The 23641-nt window shown below is 40.4% G+C and overlaps 1 protein-coding gene across 2 annotated transcripts in view; it reads right to left on the bottom strand.

The window, feature by feature from the left end:
- Positions 1-787: 787 nt before the first annotated feature.
- The window catches only part of LOC147832604 (uncharacterized), a 142953-nt gene continuing 120099 nt past the window's right edge, over positions 788-23641 (bottom strand). Inside the window, exons 3-4 of one of the 2 annotated variants that reach the window (XM_087295893.1) lie at positions 11252-11376; positions 788-1395 (exon numbers count right to left, since the gene is read on the bottom strand). In XM_087295893.1, the coding sequence (XP_087152019.1) occupies positions 1230-1395; positions 11252-11376 (291 nt within the window). In that variant the 3' untranslated portion in view covers positions 788-1229. Of the gene's footprint in view, positions 1396-11249; positions 11377-23641 lie in introns of those variants that run through there. The other variant, XR_015516988.1, reaches the window with a different exon arrangement.

Here is a 23641-nt window from a genome sequence, read left to right as displayed (position 1 = left end):
CTGCCCATTATATTACAAACCACAGAAGAGGGCAAATTCTTCACTAGGATAGCATTCCTTACTTCAGCCTCCACATCAAAGTTCCTGAAAGCAAAGAAGGTCAAGGTGCTGCAGGATTGGCCAGCCCAGTCACCAGAATGAACATTATTGAGCATGTCTAAGGTAAGATGGAGGAGGCATTGAAGATGAATCCAAAGAATCTTGATGAACTCCGGGAGTCCTGCAAGAACGCTTTCTTTCAGATTCCAGATGACTTTATTAATGATATTTATTAATAAGTTTGCAGAGATGTATGCATGCAGTCATTTAAGCTTAATATTAATTATTTTTCCACTGCAGCATGACTTTCATTTTCTATACTGTACATTATTTTTGTTAAGTGGCAAGACTTTTGTCTAATCAAAGTCAGACCTTACTGTCCTAATTGAAAAATTAAAAATCAAAGCATGATCATATATTATTTTGGTAAAACAAGCCTAATCTACAAGCGTTTGCCTTTCACATAAGCCACTTCTAATACCAAATGATCAACTAGAAGTCAAGTTATTGTTTGTTGTTCCTAAAACTTGGATAGGTCACAAGACTTTTGTCAGGTATTGTAGTGAAATCAATTTTTTTTTTTTTTTTGTAAGGTGTTTCTCATAAGCTGGTAAGTTTCAGTTTTAGATAAACTAAAAAACAATCTGTATGTAATACATCCATGTGGCCAGTACAAATGCAGCCAGATGCAATATTTACTGGACAAATATGTTAATATACAGTACATGATCTTATAGAGTGGCCTATACTGCGACATTAGCTTACAACATACTAAGCAACTGTGTTTCCTTATTTATCTAAATGTTTAAATAAAATGACATTTGGGGTGTTTTCTTAAAATTCAGCAGACTTTATGGGCAGCTCACTGAGGTTTGTAGCTCACGTGACCAAAGAGTTTTTTCCAAAGGTTCAGTGGGAGTGAGAGCAGCTGTGAACCCCATTGTCTTCCACACAGGGAGACGCACGCGTGCCCCTCGCTGCCCTGCGTTTCACTCGCTGATGGAGAGGAAATAAAATACTGCATTTATATTATGACTTCTCCAGGTTGCACTTCACAATGGCTACATTGTTAGGTAGCTCTCCCCTTCATTTTAAAGCAGGCATTGTGATTCAAGCTTGGCTGAGAGTGGGTGAGTGTATAATCCAGATATTACATGCGAGAGATGAGGTGTGCAGAACCTGTCAATTATTTAGCATCTACACAGATCATGGGGTTGAGAGTAGCGGTGTTGAAAGCTGTACAGCATGAGGTGGGAACATTTCAAAGGAGGCCAAGAAACGTGGGCTTTAAACATTCTTCTCTGGTTTTCTGAGGTTTGGTGGTGGAGATGGACCTCCTGCTGTGTCCTCATCTTCCTAAACGGGCATAAGATGCGGGATGGAAATCTCTGAGAGAATCATCTATTACTTTCCTCCTTGTAGAAATGCTAAGCTCCTAACCTGTCACATTAACCAACCCCCTGCTACGCATCACATCATGTGACGTGCTATATGACGCTGAGGTTCTTGAAAAGAACATCAAGTTTAAAGGTCATGTTGGAATCATTCAAGCCTTTGTTTTTAATTTATTTTGTATAGTTTGGTAAGTTTTTAGTGGGGGAGTAAAAGCCCCAAGACCCACACATGAACCTAAATGAGTCTTATGCTAGCCATAATTTAAAGTTGATTTTAAAGTTGATTTTGGAGTCATTTTGCATCCCCCAAAAGTAATTGTCAGAATCAATTTTATCTTCTATTGACAATTTTGATTATTTTTCTGATCCCAATCAAATCATAGCTTCTCCAGAACCAATCATAAATGTATAATTTTACTAATTTTTTCATAGACAATCTAAATGGGGTTTAAGTTTCTCACTAAATAGAAAATCTACTTAACAATTTGTTATTTACTATGATTTTACACACACACACACACACACACACACACACACACACACACACACACACACACACACACACACAGTTAAATTATTTTTCTTTTTAAAATATTTCGCAAATTATGTTTAACAGAGCAAGGAAATTTTCGCAGTATGTCTGATAATATTTTTTATTTTACAAGAATTATTTTTTGTTTTATTTCAGCGAGAATAAAAGGAGTTTTTTATTTTTTAAACATTATTTTTAAGGACAAAATTATTAGCCCCTTTAAGCTATATATTTTTTTCTGACTGTCTAGAACAAACCATCATTATACAATAACATGCCTAATTACCTTCACCTGCCTACTTAACTTAATTAACCTCGTTAAGCGTTTAAATGTGACTTTAAGCTTAATACTAGTGTCTTGAAAAATATATAGCAAAACATTATTTACTGTCATCATGACAAAGATAAAATATATTATTAGAAATTAGTTATATTGTTAGAAATGAGTTATCAAAAATACAATCTTTCAGAAAATTGTTGAAAAAAATCTGCTCTCCATTAAACAGAAATTGGGGGAAAAAATAAACAAGGGGGCTAATAATTCATGGCGGCTATTAATTCTCACTTCAACTGTATACACACATATATATATATATATATATATATATATATATATATATATATATATATATATATATATATATATATATATATATATATATATAATTGAAGTGAGAATTAATAGCCCCCCTTTGATTTATTTATTTTTTTTTTTTGATTCCCAAATGATGTTTAAACAGGGGGGCTAATAAGTTTGATGGACTAATAATTCTGAATAATCAGAATTTCCCCCAATTTTCGTTTAACGGAGAGAAGATTTTTTTAAGATTTAGGGCAATTAGGAAAGTTATTGAATAATAATGGTTAGTTTTGTAGACTATCAAAAATATATATAGCTTAGAGGAGCTAATAATTTTGACCTTAAATTTTTTTTTAAAATTGTAAAACTGCCAAGATAAAATAAATAAGATTTTCTCCAGAAGAAAAAAAATATTATCAGACATGCTGTAAAAATGTCCTTGCTCTGTTAAAAAAAAAAAAAAAATTAAAATAAATAAAGTGGGGCTAATAATTATATTATATATTATATATAATATATATAATTTTTAGGAAAAATTAAAGGCACCAAAAATCACCCATGAACCTAAGGGGAAGAAAACTAAAATTAGACTTTAGAAACACATATTTATTTGCCTCTACTTAGAGAAAAAGTAGCCATATTGTACATTTTTTTTAAAAAGCAAGCATCAAGGTCCACCACAAACCCACGCAGGATTTGAAATTTCACCACTAATTTGTCAAAAAGTGAATTACTTGTAAATTGTGTTCAAAAACAACTGATGGGCAGTCTATAGTACATAACCCCCTTTTGCCAATGCTTGCAGAATAAAAGCCAAAAAAAAAAGAGTTGCGCCAAAATTTTGGCCACCGAAAATTATTGGACAAAAAGTATTTTCAATTTTAGGACAATTAAGTAAAAACGTCCAAAAATATGAGCCAAATAAAAGCTTTGCTGTAAAGTCTTACAATGTCCAGTTCTGTCATGGCAACTGTCACAACTCATTTACTGTCAACAAAATGTGGTTCTTCCATTGGCTTGCATTTTTCATCAGAATTGTTAAGTTAAATTCATTCATTCTCCTTCAGCTTAGTCCCGGATTTATCAGGGGTCGCCACAGCGGATGAACCGAAGACTACTCTGGGACATATTTAACACAGCGGATGCCCTTCCAGCTGCAAAACACATATACACTCTCTCATTCACGCACAGTCACACACACACACACACACACTCACTCACTCACTCATATATTGTGTCCAATAAAGTTAATTCAATTCACCTATACTGCATGTTTTTAGACTGCAGGGGAAACCGGAAACCCACACATACATCCATCCAAACTCCACACCAAATGGCCTAGCCGGGAGTCGAACCAGCGACCTTCTTGCAGTGAGGCGACAGTGCTAACCACTAACCACTTTATACATAATGACTACAAAGAATTTTTGTTTTTGGATTTTTAAAGTCGTTGCATCCCTACCCAAAATAAATGATTGCATATCCTGATCAAGATGCAGCACACTATTAAATTACCTTTAAAAACAACGCACATAATAAAGCACATAAACTAGCATTGCAATCCTATTGTCTGTTGTTCTCAGGCAGACCTGAGGTAAAGAAAGCCTCCCAGCAGCCTCTGCTTCTGTTGCTGCTCGAGTGCCCCCAAATCCCTGCTAGCGTTTTGTTGGCCTTCCTCATAAAGCGCAAGGCAAACAGGATCTTCTCAATGGCAGCTTCACTACACGCAAAATCCAAACAAGCCTGTATAATGCATTCGCTGCATGGCTAAAATGAAATAAAGAAGCTGTTGTCTCTCTCTCTCTCCCTCTCTCTCTGCTGTCATTACTATTTTACAAGCAGCAGCTTCATTACCAAACCATATGCTTGGTAATCATGAAAGCTGTGGGTGCATCCCTTATATGATGTGGGACGGCTAAATTATTAAACGCGCCGTGCTGGCAAGGCCCGATTCAGATGTGGCAGCGAGCCCAGTCTCCTCTCTATAACACACACACACACTCATGAAGGGAGATGAGGCACTGGGAGGGCAAAAAAAAACTTCAAACACCTTTCCTGTGCATTTAGTGTAATGAACAATGTCTTAATTGAGATTGCCTAATTACCCAATTTAAAGATAATTAATATGATACTAATTAGCATATGTAAATGACACATTGCATAATTGAGGATCCCTGTTTTGAATTAGATGGTTCTGCAATGAACCCGCTCATAAAAAGAGAAAGAAAGACAGAAGAAAGATACAAAAAAAGCCACTGAAGGAGCGACGCCACCGTCAATCATCCCTGCGCTGTGGAATGCACAGGCTGCAGATGCTCGAGTGCATTACCAAATCCAGTCAAGTTAGGTTACATTATCATGCATAAAAGTCTGCTAATCTAGAGTAATTAAAATGCTTAAGCAGTAATTACCAATGCAGCTTTTTTTCCAAGGTGTTTTCCTGCACATATCTGAATGCTTTGTTGCGTATATGGTGTAAATTGCAAAGGATTTTCTTATATTTCCGACTGCACATTAAAGCCTTTATTTCAGCATCCATATCAACAATTTACAGAATTTATTTGCAAATCAATTAAAATCTTATGAATAATGTTTGTAGTTTGAATTCTATTAGCTACCTTTCGATCTACCTATTTTTATATTGCGCTAGTTTCCCAGTAAATGTCGAGATTTATTTTCTTTCTTGAACAGATGGGATGAAAATGATGATTTATTTACAAATGTTTTATGTGGTATCTAATGATGAGCATAAAGTAAATTCAGAAATTTAGATGCAAGCATAGCTTTTGTCATGCAATATTTTAAATATACAGTATCATTGTGATATTCATTCATTTTCCTTGCTTGCAGAAGAAAAGCTCAAAAATAGGGATGCACCAATATTTTGGCCACCAAAAATGATTGTCCAAAATGGCAATTTCGATTGTGGGCCAAAAAAGTAAAAACAGCCAAAAATATAAGCCAAAATAAGGCTTTACTGCAAAGTCTTACAATGTCCCACTGTTCTGTCATGGAAATTTTGATACAAAGATGCCTCACGACTCCTTCACTTTTAACAAAAATGTGGTTATTTCATTGGCTTACATTTTTCATCAAAGTTAAATTCATTAATTTTCCTTCGGCTTAATCTCTTTATTCATCGGCAGTCGCCTGAGCGGAATGAACCCCCAACTTATCCATCATGTTTTACTCAACGGATACCCTTGCAGCTGCAACCCAGTACTGGGAAACACTCATACACTCTCACATGCTCACACATACACTTCGGCCAATTTAGTTTATTCAATTCACTTATGGTGGGCGAGGCAGTGGCTCAGTAGGTAGTGCTGTCGCCTCACAGCAAAAAGGTGGCTGGGTCGCTGGTTCGAACCACGGCTCAGTGGGCGTTTCTGTGTGGAGTTTGCATGTTCTCCCTGCCTTCGCGTGGGTTTCCTCCAGGTGCTCCGGTTTCCCACTCAGTCCAAAGACGTGGTACAGGTGAATTGTGTAGGCTAAATTGTCCGTACTGTGTGTGTGTGTGTGAATGTGTGTGTGTGTGTGGATGTTTCCCAGAGATGGGTTGTGGCTGCAAGGGCATCCGCTGCGTAAAAACTTGCTGGATAAGTTGGCGGTTCATTCCGCCGTGGCGACCCCAGATTAATAAAGGGACTAAGCCGACAAGAAAATAAATGAATGAATGAAGTCACTTATGGCACATGTCTTTGGAATGTGAGGGTAACGGCTAAATTATCAGAGGGAAGCTGGAGCACCTGGAGGAATCCCACGCCAACACGGGGAGAACATGCAAACTCCACACCGAAATGCCAACTGACACAGCCGGGACTTGAACCAGCAAATTTTTGCTGTAAGGCAACACCGCTAAGCCACAGTGTCACCTTTACTTTAACATATGTAATTAAAATTAACATATAAATGTAGCAGTACAGAGTATTAGTGTCGCAACTTTTTTCAGCAGAACTGCTTCCTTAAGTGGTTTTCCAATTTATTTTTCCATATAAACTCTCTATAGGGTGCTTTCACACAAGCACTTTGGGTTCGCACCTAGGTTCATTTGCATCTAAGTACTGTATGTTTAGATAGTGTGAACGTGTCTTCTAAACTCGGATAAACACTCGTGAACCATACTCGAGTCCGCCTGAAAAAGGTGGTCTGGGGTACGGTACGTGCAAACTCTGGTACGGTTTACTTCTGATATGAATGCAATTGTACCAAATAGCGGAAATGAACCACCAACAACAAACTTTAGTTTTCATAATGTGATAAGCGGGACTGACCCATACCTGTCAGCATTGGGATGTGAAAATAAGGCATATGTCCACCATAATAAGGAATATCCCAGACTTTCACATCGCTTCAAATCGCGTATATAGAGTCAGTTTGGGAAACAGTGTCTACTTTTACTATGGAGCACGTCTGACAGTCACGCACCGCTGACTGTTTTGAGGATTGCATGGAAGGGGCGACAGCACCTGTTATGAAAAGGAAAGGAAATCCCGCCTTTTTTATATTTATTTCAAAGTGTTTTAATGCCTACATAAAATGAAAGCACAGAACAGACTCACATTTAAGAGCAAGGGGCAGCCCCGGGTGGTTCGGTTGTATGGGTTGTGTATAGGGAGGATCGGCTCTTTAATGTTTATTGCCACTCTTTAGAGAAAGACTGAAAATACAGGAGAAATACGGGAAAATACCTTTACGGAATGTTATCGGGATAGAGCTGTAAAATATGGGAGAATCCCAGGAAAATTGAGAGGGTTGACAGGTATGGACTGACCAAGTGCAAACAGTGATAATGTCTGCTAGCCTCCACCAAAAATGACCTAGCGTGATGTTCTGAACGTTTTTAAATGTTTTTTTTTTTTTTTTTTTTGGCAAATAGATGCAAGTGACTCTCTGTATTGTTTTGGTAACAAATTTTGGGAGTGTCGAATAGATAAAAAATATTACTTTACAAACTGTATAGTAAATAAATCATATGAATATTTTCTCATTAGTCAATAATATTACTGAAATTAATTTAAAAACGGAACTAATTCATACATATTTACACAAGTAAATAAATGACTCGCTGATCTAAAAATATGCAAGAATCTGACTAGTAATAAGCAATAAAATATACTGTAATAAATTGTTACGAGAAGAATTACAACATTGTAAACATGGATTTGAAATAAAAAATATATATTAAATCAGACAAAAATAATAATAATAATAATTGCCTGACTTGTCGCACTTTGCTGTGAATTTCTGATTGGCAGAATGTTTTGTTTTTCTGCCCCCTAGTGATCAGGAGCATTTCTGTTGTGTTGTGGCTTGATTTCATTGTGCCGCTTTGTGGTGTTTGTGAACTTTTTAAAATGCTTTTTAAAGTCTGTTGTATTCTTCAACGTTTCTGTTCAGTTGTTTTAAAATTTTTTCGGTTTTGCGCTATTGTGACACTTTTAATCTATTGGGGCATTCTGTTTGACTAGCAAGTAGCTAGCTAGCATGCAGTTTCTACTTTTTGTGTCAACACTTGACAAGCCCATTTTGGACATACAGTTGAAGTCAGAATTATAAGCCTCCCTTTAAATTTTTTATTTTTTTTGTATTTCCCAAATGATGTTTAACAGAGCAAGGAAATTTTCAAAGTATGTCTGATAATATTCTTTCTTCTGGAGAAAGTTGTATTGTTTTATTCCAGCTAGAATAAAAGCGGTTTTTAATTTTTTAAAAAACATTTTAAGGACAAAATTATAAGGTATATTTTTATGACTGTCTACAGAACAAACCATTGTGATACAATAACTTTCCTAATTACCCTCACCTGCCTAGTTAACCTAATTAATCTTTTAAATGTAATTTTAAGCTGAATACTAGTATCTAGTACAAGCACTAAATAAAGAACACAGAAGTTTGGCAAGCAAATAACTTTGTGCTCCAAAGGTGAACGGGATTGAATCTTACATGACAGCAACAGGCCTTTGATAGATTGTTTCATTTTTCCTGATCAAATGCAACTGAAGTGTGCCGAATTCATGATGAATATCAAACAAATTTGATGCGGCTGATAACCCCGACACAATTTCCAGTCTGCGTAATATTTGTCGGGTCAACAGATATTGAAGTTGAATTTCAGCAGATGATTAGTGTGTATGTGTGTGTATGTATTGATCATCTGTGAGAGCCTCTTGACTAGGGCCGCCTGCGGGGATGTAGTGAGCTGGGCCAAAGCGAGAGTGCCATGTGGCACCTGGGTCATACAGCTGCAGGCCTCCTGAGCCCCAGACACACACACGCTCTTCTCCAACACTCCTGCTCTCTGATCGGCTCCATTTGCACACACTCGCACATAATTCCTCATCCATGCTCATGAGCACGTACACAGTGTGCCGGTGTACTTGAAGAAACAAACACGCTCAAACAATCATGTGCCCAACAGAGATAAACAAGACACAAAATGCCTGGCAGAAGCAATGAATAAAAACCTTTTAAAATGTGTGTGCGCTTCCTTGTGTTTTGCATTTACAGTGGCCCCAAGTGTTTTTTTTTTTTGTTCTTGAAAGTTATTGCATTCAAAACCAAATATTACAAGTGGCATTTATTTAAAGTTGCATGTCTGATGTTATTGTGAACAATTATTTTATTTTGCAAAGTTTTGGCTTCGATTTATTGATGTCAGAACAACATGGACTTGACTTCTCTGTAGCAGTTGATTTATTTTATTGTCTTGTTGTTTGCGTACACACTATGTTGTTATCATAGTTAATACATAAACTAGGAAATAGCTAGGTACCATTTCTTAAATGTACCCCTGATCAGTACCCTATGTTTTTACCTTGTATAACCCAGTAACTCATGGGTATGTATACTGTAAGTACACTGGAATATTTAAAACTTTTTTTAAAGAAGTCTATTATCCTGACTATGACTGCATTCATTTGATTACAGTGTTAAAAGAAAATAAAAATAAAATAAAAATACAATTCAATTAAGACATTATTCCAGTTTTAAACATTTTTTATAATATAATTTACAGCAATGTATTACTGTAATAGGAAAGCATTCAGTTTAAAACAGTTTCACTACTTAGTATTTTTATGAAAACAAGGACATATGTTGTTCAAAATTATTTGATAAGACGTTCAGAAAATTGCAAAATTGCAACTTTAAAACTTACTAACATCAATCTTAATCTCACAAATGTGTATCTTGGGGTGTAAATATATCTAAATCCCCCAAACCAAGCTCATTGTTGATACTGTACGTACCCCATGTACATTTCTGGAGATTGCCAAAAACGTCCCAGGAGCTACGTTTTATTGCAGGTATTTTTCAGATCTCAAATTTCTCTCATGAGTGCCATTCGCACCTGCTGTTCTCAATCCACCAGAGGTCGCTGTCGACTGACTGTCTGACTACGATCCAAACTGCATACTTCAATACTATATAGTACGTATGCGAGCTGTGTAGTATGTCTGAACTCACAGAATTCGAAAATCAATATTCGAGAAGAACCCAGATGACATACTACTTCCAGCGAGATTCTTAAGTGCGCATCCCATACACGCTGCGTTATCCCATGATTCCTTGCAAAAGAATTCATAATGGGAGTGAAGCGACGCAACTGACACGGGTCAAATAGGCAGATGTAGTACATCTGAATTCCATTCACACAGCTCACATTCACATACTTTTCTAATGGCCGAGTAGTACATTTAAATTCAAATGCAGTACCCACTGAGTAGTAGGCGGATGCAGCCACTGACCGACTGACCAATACCCCCACTCACCTCATTTCCCAAACCCAACCAATATTGTTTTAAAAAGCACTGATTGACCTTCGCCCACTTACTACCCTTAACCCAACCAACAGTGTTTTCAAAAGCAATCCAGAAAAAGAAAGGCAAACCTGATTTTACCACACTTTCAGATTGTACCACATTCTCACCCTGTTATTTATTTGGTGTTTTATTTTTTAGCTTTTGTTTTTGTCTTACCTGCTTTTCTGGAACCATTCTTCGCCAGACTTGAACCCTATCGTTATGGTCAACTATGCTCTGCAAATCCTCTGATGTACGCTACAAGCCACTGGGCAAACTGGTAACAATGGAAAAGTCGTCTAGATGGAGGTAAGTGGTCAGCTGGTAAGCACAAATAACAGCATCATACCGCCCCGTAGCATTTGTTTTAAAGAAGAAATGCAGCCATACATACTTCTGGCTACATAATTTGCAATCTCCAGAAAAGTATATAGAGGGGTACGTTTTCAAAATAAGCCTTTCAGCCTCCAGCATAATTTGTTACTAAATGCCATTGTATTTGATAGAAGTAATGCACTGTAAATTAATTTTCAAGGGTCTCTGTGTAAATTTAATATACATACACTAAGCAAACAGATCCTGATTTTCTCTCATCATAACAGCATTTGTCTGGTCATCTGGTCTTTCCTCTCTCTCTTTCCACAGAGCTGGCACCTGTCACTTTTTGGCAACCCTGTGTTGGATGCAATCAGATCTGGTGTCAGTCAGTGGCCCCTGTCTAGCCTTTGGCCTCTGTCTCTCTGGCCTGCTCTATAGAAGGAAGCATCGGGTCTGATGGTGTCCCTCCCTGCTGCCTCTTCCACTCACAATCCCTCCCCGCTGTCACCCCAAACCCAGTGCCGGCAGGGGCCATATGGCGTCTTCTGCCTTCCTTCCCCAGCACCAAGACAAATCTTTCTCTCACCCCCTGAGCCATGCTGTCTCGCATTCCTCTGTTCTCTCCATCCTCCCATCCTGCTCTTCCTCTGGGCCTCCAGGTCTCTTCATGCTGCTGTCTTCCCTCTGGGTGAACGCAGGCGCTGGGTTTGTCTGTGTAGAAGAACACAAAGGAAGTGAATGATGAAGATGTTAGATTATTGAAGAACAAGACTATTAGAAAGTGCTAATAATTGTAGAAGGTGTTTGTGCAGAGATTAAAGTTCAATAAGTATCAATAATGATTTTACAATCCAAAAGTGTCTTTTATCAGTATAATTGTTCATTTTAGAGGTAATTAGCATTAATTAACAATATATGTTTACAATGCCAAATCAGAAAAAGTTGGGACAGTATGGAAAACAAAGAAATTAAAGATTTCCAAATTTACTTTGACTTGTATTTCATTGTAGACAATATAAACAAAATATATCATGTTTTGTCTGGTCAACTTCATTTCATTTGCATTATACATCCTTCCTGTCATTTAGACCTGCAACACATTCCAAAAAAGTTGGGACAGGAGCAATTTAGGGCTAGTAATTAGGTAAGCTGGTTAAATAATGATGTAATTTGAAACAAGTGATGTCAGCAGGTGATTATAATTAGGATTTGGTTTAACAAGCAGCATCCAAGAAAGGTCTAGTTCTTTAGGAGCAAAGATGGGTCAAGGATCACCAGTTTTCCATCTATGTGAGAAAATTATTGAAATGTTTAAAAACAATGTTTGTCAAATAAATATAGGAAGACATTTGGATATTTAACCTTCCACAGTGCAGAACATAATTAATTAAGAGATTCAAGGAATCTGGAGGAATTTCAGTGTGTAAAGGACAAAGCCTAAGCTGAACAACCGTGATCTCCGATCCCTCAGGAGGAACTGAATGAAGAATCCTCATTGATCAATAAGTGATATCACCACATGAGCTAAGGATTACTTTGGGAAACTTTTTTCGAGTACCACAATATGTAGTTACATCCACAAATGTTGGTTAAACTGTACTGTGCCAAAAGACAGCCCTATGTTAACAGTGTCCAGAAGCGCCGTTGACTTCTCTGGGCTCAGAGGCATCTGGAATTTATCATCGCACAGTGGAAACATATACTGTGGTCAGATGAATCAGTATTTTAGGTATTTTTTAAGAGAAATGGATGCTGTGTGCTCTGGACCAAAGAAAATAAATGATCATCCAGACTGTTACCGATCGTCCAACCAACCGACTGACCGGTCGGTCGGTCGTTCAGTCTGGCTCATCATTTTTTTTCTTTGAACTGAACCATCTGTCCTTCTAGCTATCTATCTAGATCTATCTTTATCTATTATACTAAAAAAAGATGTCTGTTTTTCTTATCTTCAATCAGACCATTTGCTTCCACGTTTCAAGTGGCAGTCCTTCTCTGTTTCAGTTTGGCAACTAAAGCCACAATATTCCTAGAGCCATGCCCCTCTTACCATTAGATTGCTATGAGTGAATGATGCAAAAAAGAAAGACCTGTCCCCTACTCAATATTATGTTTTAGTTGGAGGTACATCAACATACTGAAATAAGTCTAAGCAACTTCCAGTTCATGCAAACTTTAATTTCAAACATTTAATTCAGGATTAACAAATTCAAATTCAAGTTCAATAAATGTATTGCATCCTTGTTGAATAAAATTACTCTTTTTTTTTTTTTTTAATGACAAACTTTTTAACAGCAGTGTAAATAAAATAAAAAATAACTGAAAGAAAAAAAGTTTTTAACAAGCAGTTTAGATTGCCTCTTAGAAACAATGTTTTAGGACAGAGCTGTAGCATTTGTGTGTGTGATTAGGGAAGTCTCTGACCCTGTCTCACCCTTCACTAAAGGATTCCCCAGTGGCGTTTAAGGCTCCTGTACTGAAACGGGGATCCACAAGTCACACACTCCTATTCAGCACACCCTAAATCTTCAGATGAAACAGTGTGTGTCTTTGTTAGTGTTAAAAGAAGCATTTATCTCTCTGAAATGATTAGCGAACACACCCCGCAGATGTTAATGAAAGTGATGTGTGGTGGCTGATTGACAGGCTGAACTCTTGCAGTGAGGGAGAACATGCAGAGACTGCTTCCAGTGGCTTTCGCAATGCTTGTTGTTTTCATTTAGCAAAATATGCATATTGCTTTCTATTAGGATTGGAGTGTAAGCTCACATCGACATCTCAGTCTCAAAATCTGATCTTTCTCAAGCAAAAGATACAGTTCAGACAAAACTATCACTGTTTTTGTCATCATTTTTATCTTCTTGTCCTTCAAAACCTCTGGTTTGTCAAAAATCGCATTCACAAATCTAAATATTCAAGCATTCAAAGTGCTCTTTGGATGTTGACATGATTTGTCTCTATTCACTTTCACTGTACATAAAAGAGCAGCATAAAATTCTCCCCAAGGCACACGGTATACTGTTTTTTTTTTATGTCGTTTATGATTGCTGCTTGACAGATTGTGACCCCGGTGGCGTCTTGGGACAAGGCTGAAGGCAAACCGTGACATCAATATTATTTATATCATGCTGTACAGTACAGCTTACAGGGATTACTGACAAAGCTTCCCCTTATTAATTGTGTCCAAACTGCATTGAAATGGTACCACAAAATGCTTAAGCAAGACTTTATATTCATTAGAGGAGTCCACACCATAACTGACAATGAAACAGAGAAAAAATATTGTAGAACTTTCTATCAAAATTGTTTTTTTTACAACTGATGAATGATAAAACAACTAACAGCCAATCAAAATCAATCTTGAGCACAGGTATTCATAGCAGCAAATAACAAAACTGCAGTGCACATTTCAGTATCAGTTTCCTGAACGCAAATATACAGTGCATCCGGAAAGTATTCATAGAGCTTTACTTTTCCACATTTTTTTGTTACAGCCTTATTCCAAAATGAATTCAATTCATTTATTTCCTCAAAATTTTCCACACAATACCTCATTATGACAATGTAAAAAAATGATTTTTGAAATTGCTGCAAATTTATTAAAAATAAAAAACCTGTAAAATCACATGTATTCCCAAGTATTCCCAGCCTTTGCTGTGAAGCTCTAAATTGAGCTCAGGTACATTCTGTTTCCACTGATCATTCTTGAGATGTTTCAGCAGCTTAGTTGGAGCTCACCTGTGGTAAAATCAGTTGATTGGACATGATTTAAAGGCATACACCTGTCTAAATAAGGTCCCAGGGTTGACAGTGCATGTCAAAGCACAAACCAAGGATGAAGACAAAGGAATTCTCTGTAGACCTCTGAGACAGAATTGTGTTGAGGCACAAGGCTGGGGAAGGTTACAGAAAAATGTCTGCTGCTCTGAAAGAGTCAATGAGCACAGTGACCTCCATCATCCGTAAGTGGAAGATGTTTGAAACACCAGGACTCTTCCTAGAGCTGGCCGGCCATCTAAGCTGAGTGATCGGGGGAGAAGGGCCTTAGTCAGGGAGGTGATCAATAACCCGATGGTCACTTTGTCTGAGCTCCAGCATTCTTTTGTGGAGAGAGGAGAACCTTACAGAAAGACAACCATCTGTGCAGCAATCCACCAATCAGGCCTGTTCTGTCCCATAGCATTTGTTTTAAAGACGAAAGAGCCAGACTGTACCTCTGGATACATAATTAACGCTATCCAAAAATGTAGACTAATAATGCGAAACCGCTTTTTTTTTTTTCAACAAAACAAAGTTTACTATACTTAAAAGCCCTGCACAGTCACCAGATCATCTCGAATGTGGTGGAAAGAGAGACTGATATTGATTGTTAACCTACAACAAATTAAAGGCAATATGATCCAACCTGGAACTAGAAAGATCTACAGAAGTGGCCAATGAATGCCAATAAATCATTAAAGTTACTATACTTGGTGTGAATGGGGCTTAAAGTCTATATGAAATCTAATATTTATATCATACTGAAAAATGTATTTTTTGGTTATCTATAATCAAAGTCTGAGCATTTGCTTTCACGTTTTAAATGGCAATCATTCTGTTTACACTGGTTTGACAGTCCACACTATTCTTAACCATGCCCCTCTTACCATTAGTTTGCTATGAGTGAATGAAGCGCAAAAAGAAAGTCCTGTCCCCTACTCAATGTTATGTTTTAGCTAGAGGTACATCAACATACTGAAATAAAAGTCTAAGCAACTTCAAGTTCACACAAACATTTATTCATTCATTTTCTTGTCGGCTTAGTCCCTTTATTAATCCAGGGTTGCCACAATGGAATGAACCGCCAACTTATCCAGCAAGTTTTTATGCAGCGGATGCCCTTCCAGCCACAACCCATCTCTGGGAAATATCCACACACATTCACACACACACTCATACAATACGGACAATTTAGCCTACTCAATTCACCTGTACCGCATGTCTTTGGACTGTGGGGGAAACCGGAGCACCCGGAGGAAACCCACGCAAAGGCAGGGAGAACATGCAAACTCCACACAGAAACGCCCACTGAGCCGAGGTTCGAACCAGCGACCCAGCAACCTTCTTGCTGTGAGGCGACAGCACTACCTACTGCACCACTGTCTCGCCTACACAAACATTAAGAGCGGAAAAAAAAAAAAAACATATTGAACGACCAACTAGCCGCTTCAGCAGCATAATTGTGTCTGGGTCAGTCTTCACAAAGATGATGCCTTAAAATGCTATAGGTAGGCAGTTCACTAGATTTACTATTTCACTCTCCTCTAAAATTGGCACCCTAACCAGCTGACCCATGACAGCACCAGTAGCCTCACTTAGCTGTGTGTAACTGTAAAAGCCCACAGCTCTAAAGTGCACGTCATGAGTTGTGCGGAACTGTCATATACGATCAGCGCAGATCCGAGCCCTGTGTCTTAATCTGAAAGCAAGACAGCAGAGCGCTTGAGAAGAAACTGCCTGATCAGAGTGATTTAGGGGACTCTAAGTATAATGACAGACTCAAGACTGTAGCAAATAAACTTTAAACAGTAGTGATCACCGCCTATGACCACAGGCAGAGCCATCTAACCCCTGCCAAAGAGCATTTACTCACTGGAGGAGAAAACACTTTGAGTGACGGGTGGAAGAGAAGGTCTTCGCGTTTCTCTATTCACTGGACTGTCGGTGTTAATCAAGCTACGCTTTCTGCTGGTTTGTTTCAAAACCCAATGATCTGTCAATGGATGCAGCGCTTCAAGGTACCATAGACAACAGCAGTTCCAAAAGATACTTAATTAAAAATAGATCATGTTATTATGTGTGCTATGTTTTTATGTGTATTAATGTTTCTTACTGTAGTGTCTTGCATACTTTTGGAGTAGGTTATGCTTTTGATTAGGTAAGTACTTCTCAAATATACTTCCAAATAAGTAACTTGAGATTCAATGGTGGCTAGTCAGCTTTCTTGAAAGGCGGCCTATGTAGATACTGAAGTGGAGAAAGAAATGTTGTTGATGTTGAAGACATTCAGATATGCCAACACAATCTCATGCTAATTTTGAACTGTTTGTTTTATTGGCTAATTTTTTGGAGCCAGATCAGTCTCAAAAATAATACATTTACAAATAATACATACAAATTCAAAACACAATTCATGAATGCACAAATCCAATTCATGAATTGAAAACACAATGTGAATTCATAAGTTAATATCATAAATATTTCACCAAATGAATTGTATGTTAGCATTTATAAATTGTATTTTGAATTTTCGCATTGTGTTTTGAATTTACAAATTGGATTTGCGTATTTATGAATTGTATTTTAAATTTACGAATTGTGTTTTGAATTTAATAATTTAATTTGTGCATTTATGAATAGGATTTGTGTATTTAAAAACTGTGTTTTGAATTTCCGAATTGTGTTTTGAATTTACGCCTTGTGTTTTGAAGTTACGAATTGGATTTGCATATTTATGAATTGTATTTTAAATTTACGAATTGTGTTTTGAATTTAATAATTTAATTTGTGCATTTATGAATAGGATTTGTGTATTTAAAAACTGTGTTTTGAATTTCCGAATTGTGTTTTGAATTTACGCCTTGTGTTTTGAAGTTACGAATTGGATTTGCATATTTATGAATTGTATTTTAAATTTACGAATTGTGTTTTGAATTTAATAATTTAATTTGTGCATTTATGAATAGGATTTGTGTATTTAAAAACTGTGTTTTGAATTTCCGAATTGTGTTTTGAATTTACGCCTTGTGTTTTGAAGTTACGAATTGGATTTGCATATTTATGAATTGTATTTTAAATTTACAAATTGTGTTTTGAATTAAGGAATTGTGTTTTTAATTTACAAATTGGATTTGTGCATTTATGAATTGTATTTTAAGACTACGCATTGTGTTTTAAATTTACGAATTGGATTTGCGTATTTATAAACTGTGATTTGAATTTAGGAATTGTATTTGTGTACTTAAGATATGTATTTTGAAATTATGAATAGTTTTTGAATTTACAAAGTTTTTTGAATTATACAGATTGTTTTTTGAATTTACAAATTGTATTTTTTGTATTTATAAACTGTATTTTCAATTTACGAATTGTGTTTTAAACTTACGCATTGCGTTTTGAATTTATGAACTGAATTAGTGTATTTATAAATTGTATTTTAAATTTACGAAGTGTTTTGAATTTACGCATTGTGTTTTGAATTTATAAATTGTGTTTGTGTATTTTTGAATTGTATTTAGAAATTACGAGTTGTGTTTTGAATTTGCGAATTGGATTTGCGTATTTATAAACTGTGTTTTGAATTTGCGAATTAAATGTTGTAAATGTGAATTAGGGCTGCACAATATTGGAAAAATCTAATATTGCAATATTTTTTATTCTGCGATATATATATTACAATATAAATACAATTCCACTAGATGAGTTGAATTATTTTTTTGGAAAGTTTTTGGCAATTTTAGATTATTGGGATGATTCTGGTGTCACGATCCGGTAAAGGGAAAAAGGAGCAAGGACCCAAGCGCAGAGTGAAGTAGGATTTATTAATTAAAAAGTAAAATAAAAGGCAAAAATAAACAACCCCGAGGGGGAAAACACTACTACAACAAACAATAAATCAAAGAAACAAACAAGCTTGACTGGGCAGGTACGACAAGGCAGGACTGGACACAGCAAGACAGGTAAACATCGACAACATATGATGACGAACTCGCAAAGGACTGAAAACATGAGGGGGATTATAAAGCAAAAAGTAAATTGACACACAGGTGAACATGACAAACTAATAATGGGTTAACAAGGAGGGTGGGACAAGACAATAGACGGGAGAGCGCATGACACAGAGACACACAAGCCATGCGCTCACTTAACAGGACAAGAACATGCAGCCAATGAGAGAACTCATTAACCGCATGTTCATGACAACAAACAACACTGAAACACACGACAAAAGCACGTGACCACAATGTAAACACCAAGCCACGTGCTTTGACAAGAGACGCAAGACACAAGCACACGATAGATAAACACCTTACCGTGCGCTCACACATAAGCAACGCGCATGCTTCATCTCAGCGCCAACCAAAACTGAAACCAACTAGACGGAGGCGCCGAGAATAAAGCAGCGCGCTGCTGACAGAACAAACACAATCACTAGTACAAGAGCGCGCGCGCGTCTGAGGGACGCAGAGCGTGCGCGGCCACATCAAGTGGCAGCGCGCACACTCTGCATACACCCACGACGGCGCGCGCGCGCACACACACAGAGACAGAAACCGGACCAGACATGGAGTAGTGTCAGAGCTCTGCCACCAAAACAAGAATTTACAAGACCAAAGTGGCAGAACCCTGACACTAGCCCCCCCCAAAAGGGACGCCACCTGGCGTCCCTAAAGGGAACATCCAACAAGGTGCAAGACAGACAAGACAACAAAACAGGCAACATCAACAGACACAAGACAGGGAGGTGAACAGGCAAGACGACATGAAGGGGGGGAGGGAGGGATGCCAAGCCAGACCCAAAACGACAAACAAGGGAGGGATGGGAGGGCAAGACAAGAGAGGATCAGTCCAGGGTGGGACCGGAGGATCAGTCCAGGGTGGCAGAGGCATGCTCCAAGGTGGAGCAGGAGGGACAACCCAAGGAGGATCGGCCTGGGATAGCAAGGCAGGAGGCCTGTAGGGAGCTGGCTGGGATGAAGGCCTGTGGGGAGCCGGCTGGTCTAGAGGCGACTTAACTAACGCCGGCGGGGCTGAAGACCAGAGGGGAGCCGGCGGGGCTGAAGACCAGAGGGGAGCCGGCGGGGCTGAAGACCAGAGGGGAGCCGGCGGGGCTGAAGACCAGAGGGGAGCCGGCGGGGCTAGGAGCCGGGCTGGGGCCGGCTGGGCAAGACGTCTGGTTGGGGCCGGCAGGGAAAAGAGCCGGGCTGGGGCCGGCAGGGCAAGACGTCTGGTTGGGACCGGCAGGGCAAGGAGCCGGGCTGGGGCCGGCAGGGCTAGACATCTGGTAGGTGCCGGCAGGGAAAGACGTCTGGTAGGTGCCGGCAGGGAAAGACGTCTGGTAGGTGCCGGCAGGGAAAGACGTCTGGTAGGTGCCGGCAGGGCAAGGTGCCGGGCTGGAGCCGGCTGAGCAAGACGTCTGGGTGGTGCCGGCAGGGAAAGGAGCTGGGCTGAAGCCGGCAGGGCAAGGAGCCGGGCTGGGGCCAGCTGGGCAAGACGTCTGGGAGGTGCCGGCTGTGCAAGACGTCTGGTTGATGCCGGCAGGGCAAGAAGCCGGGCTGGTGCCGGCAGGGCTAGACGTCTGGTTGACGCCGGCAGGGCAAGACGTCTGGGTGGTGCCGGCAGGGCAAGGAGCCGGGCTGGGGCCGGCAGGGCTTGATGTCTCGGTGGTGCCGGCAGGGAAAGGAGCTGGGCTGAAGCCGGCAGGGCAAGGAGCCGGGCTGGGGCCGGCTGGGCAAGACGTCTGGGAGGTGCCGGCAGGGCAAGACGTCTGGGAGGTGCCGGCAGGGCAAGGAGCCGGACTGGGACCGGCACTGAGCTGCGCTCTGGGGCTGGAGCCGACACTGGAGGGCGCTCTGGGGCTGGAGCCGACACTGGAGGGCGCTCTGGGGCTGGAGCCGACACTGGAGGGCGCTCTGGGGCTGGAGCCGACACTGGAGGGCGCTCTGGGGCTGGAGCCGACACTGGAGGGCGCTCTGGGGCTGGAGCCGACACTGGAGGGCGCTCTGGGGCTGGAGCCGACACTGGAGGGCGCTCTGGGGCTGGAACCGACACTGGAGGGCGCTCTGGGGCTGGAGCCGACACTGGAGGGCGCTCTGGGGCTGGAGCCGACACTGGAGGGCGCTCTGGGGCTGGAGCCGACACTGGAGGGCGCTCTGGGGCTGGAGCCGACACTGGAGGGCGCTCTGGGGCTGGAGCCGACACTGGAGGGCGCTCTGGGGCTGGAGCCGACACTGGAGGGCGCTCTGGGGCTGGAGCTGACACTGGAGGGCGCTCTGGGGCTGGAGCCGACACTGGAGGGCGCTCTGGGGCTGGAGCCGACACTGGAGCAGAGGTCTTCCTCTTTAACCTCCGCTTTTGAGTGCGGGTCAGCCCTTGCGGGCTGGACATGTGTTGGGAGGTGGCGCTGGTGTAAGGGATCCTCTTCTCTTGAAGGATCACTCTCTCCTTTAGCTGCAGAGCAGAGGGCAACAGAGAGCTGGGATTGGGATGTTCGCCATAAGCAGCCTGATGAACCAAATGCTCCACAAACTGATGGTAAGATAGCCCTCCCAATTTCAGCATCTGCTGGATATTGAGGGGCTTGTCGAGGGCATAGTTAAGGAGGTTCACCAGGGCTTGATCATTAAACCCCAGCCCCTCTGCTGCCACACAAAATTTAGCCGCAAAACTTTCCACCTTCATGCCACGTTGCCGCAGCGACTGCAGACTGATGAGCTGCAGTATGCGGCTGGAGAAGGGGCTGTCTTCACTCTGCTGGGTCCTCATTTTAGGCGAGTTCGTACTGTCACGATCCGGTAAAGGGAAAAAGGAGCAAGGACCCAAGCGCAGAGTGAAGTAGGATTTATTAATTAAAAAGTAAAATAAAAGGCAAAAATAAACAACCCCGAGGGGGAAAACACTACTACAACAAACAATAAATCAAAGAAACAAACAAGCTTGACTGGGCAGGTACGACAAGGCAGGACTGGACACAGCAAGACAGGTAAACATCGACAACATATGATGACGAACTCGCAAAGGACTGAAAACATGAGGGGGATTATAAAGCAAAAAGTAAATTGACACACAGGTGAACATGACAAACTAATAATGGGTTAACAAGGAGGGTGGGACAAGACAATAGACGGGAGAGCGCATGACACAGAGACACACAAGCCATGCGCTCACTTAACAGGACAAGAACATGCAGCCAATGAGAGAACTCATTAACCGCATGTTCATGACAACAAACAACACTGAAACACACGACAAAAGCACGTGACCACAATGTAAACACCAAGCCACGTGCTTTGACAAGAGACGCAAGACACAAGCACACGATAGATAAACACCTTACCGTGCGCTCACACATAAGCAACGCGCATGCTTCATCTCAGCGCCAACCAAAACTGAAACCAACTAGACGGAGGCGCGGAGAATAAAGCAGCGCGCTGCTGACAGAACAAACACAAACACTAGTACAAGAGCGCGCGCGCGTCTGAGGGACGCAGAGCGTGCGCGGCCACATCAAGTGGCAGCGCGCACACTCTGCATACACCCACGACGGCGCGCGCGCGCACACACAGAGACAGAAACCGGACCAGACATGGAGTAGTGTCAGAGCTCTGCCACCAAAACAAGAATTTACAAGACCAAAGTGGCAGAACCCTGACATCTGGGGAGTTTATAAAATATAATAAACAATCTACAAGCATATATAAATTTAATAAAGAAAAAGAAACAAATTAAATAAACAGCGTTTATTGTTTTCCGAGGAGTCAAAATGCATTCAGGAATAAAGTTATTGAATAATCAAATGTAAAATAATACTGCATATATTTGGATTTTAACGTACTACTCTGCCATTCGAAAAGTACGTTCTATACAGTATGAATGTGAGTAGAATGAATGGAACTCATTTTGTAATGATCACGTGATCTTCTCTCGTGAGTTGCGTTGCTTCACTCCATTTCATGAATTCTCTCAAGGGAGATCATGGGATAGTGTATCCCATGAGACTGATTTTAGCATACTATATAGCAGGGGCCTCAAACTCGCGGCCCGCGGGCCATTTGCGGCCCTCAGTGCAATATTTTGTGGCCCGCGCCGACTGCTGTACACTGACAGAATCAGCGGAGCGGGGAGAGAGAGCGCTCCCCACTTCGCTGATTCTATCCGTGCACAGCGGTCACTGACATTCCCCGCCCGCCGTGTAAACAAAGGGGCGGGGATGCCGGTGACGTCACCACGCACCCCGCCCCTTTGTTAGATGCTGTGACGGGCGGGAAGTGTTAGGAGGGAACTCGCGCCGGCCAGAACCAAGGTAAGCTGTTCCCACCCCTGCCTGCTACCTATCTGCAGCCTGCCACCTACCTAGCTACAGCCTGCATCTTATATATATTGCAGGTAGATACAGACTGGTACAGACTGATGTGACTGGAGTGGGGTGGGGGTGTTTTATTTATACATATATACGCCTTTTTTTTAGGTGAGGGAATGGAAGTTTTGAGTGAGTCTTGACAGGTCTAGACTTAATGATGATCATCTTCAAGCCATATTGAGGGTCTCAACTGCTTCCGCTCTAAAGCAAAATGTGGTTCAGATTTGTGAGAAGAAGCGCTGTCAAGTCTCTGGCAGCAAGAAGTAGGCAAAAGATGCCATGTTCAGAAGAACTGTTCATAATCTTCACTCAATGTTCTATTAATGTTCAGGACACTTCATGTTCAGAAGAAATAATTAAAACTGTTAATAATGACATTTGAGGACTTTTTTTTTGTGAAATCCCTTATGCGGCCCAGCCTCACCCAGACTTTGCCTCCTGCGGCCCCCAGGTAAATTGAGTTTGAGACCCCTGCTATATAGTATATAAGTATGCGATTTCGGATACAGCCATGGGCTCAGGAATACTTTGGCAAACATTTATCAAGTACCAAAATATGTTGATGCATTCACAAATGGCAGTTAAAATGTACTGTGTCAAAGGGAAGAGCTATGGTAACTGTCCAGAAGCACCGTTGACTTCTTTATGCTCAGAGGCATCTGGGATGGACCATCACACAGAAATTAATTTAGTAAAGTACATTATTTACATATATCTTAAAATGAATAAAGACAGTGCTTAAAAAAATCAATGCTGAATATTAAATGCCATACTGAACAGAGAAACAACAAAGTCATATACCTTCGTAACATTCCTCTAAAATAGATTCATAAGTGAAACAATATTGCCAAGACTTTT

The sequence above is a fragment of the Danio rerio genome, chromosome 19 (assembly GCF_052040795.2).
Source record: "Danio rerio strain M-AB ecotype USA chromosome 19, GRCz13ab, whole genome shotgun sequence".
Taxonomy (NCBI): Eukaryota; Metazoa; Chordata; class Actinopteri; order Cypriniformes; family Danionidae; genus Danio; species Danio rerio.
Note: the sequence above shows the minus strand (reverse complement) of the source record. Positions and strands in the feature narration are given on the sequence as shown.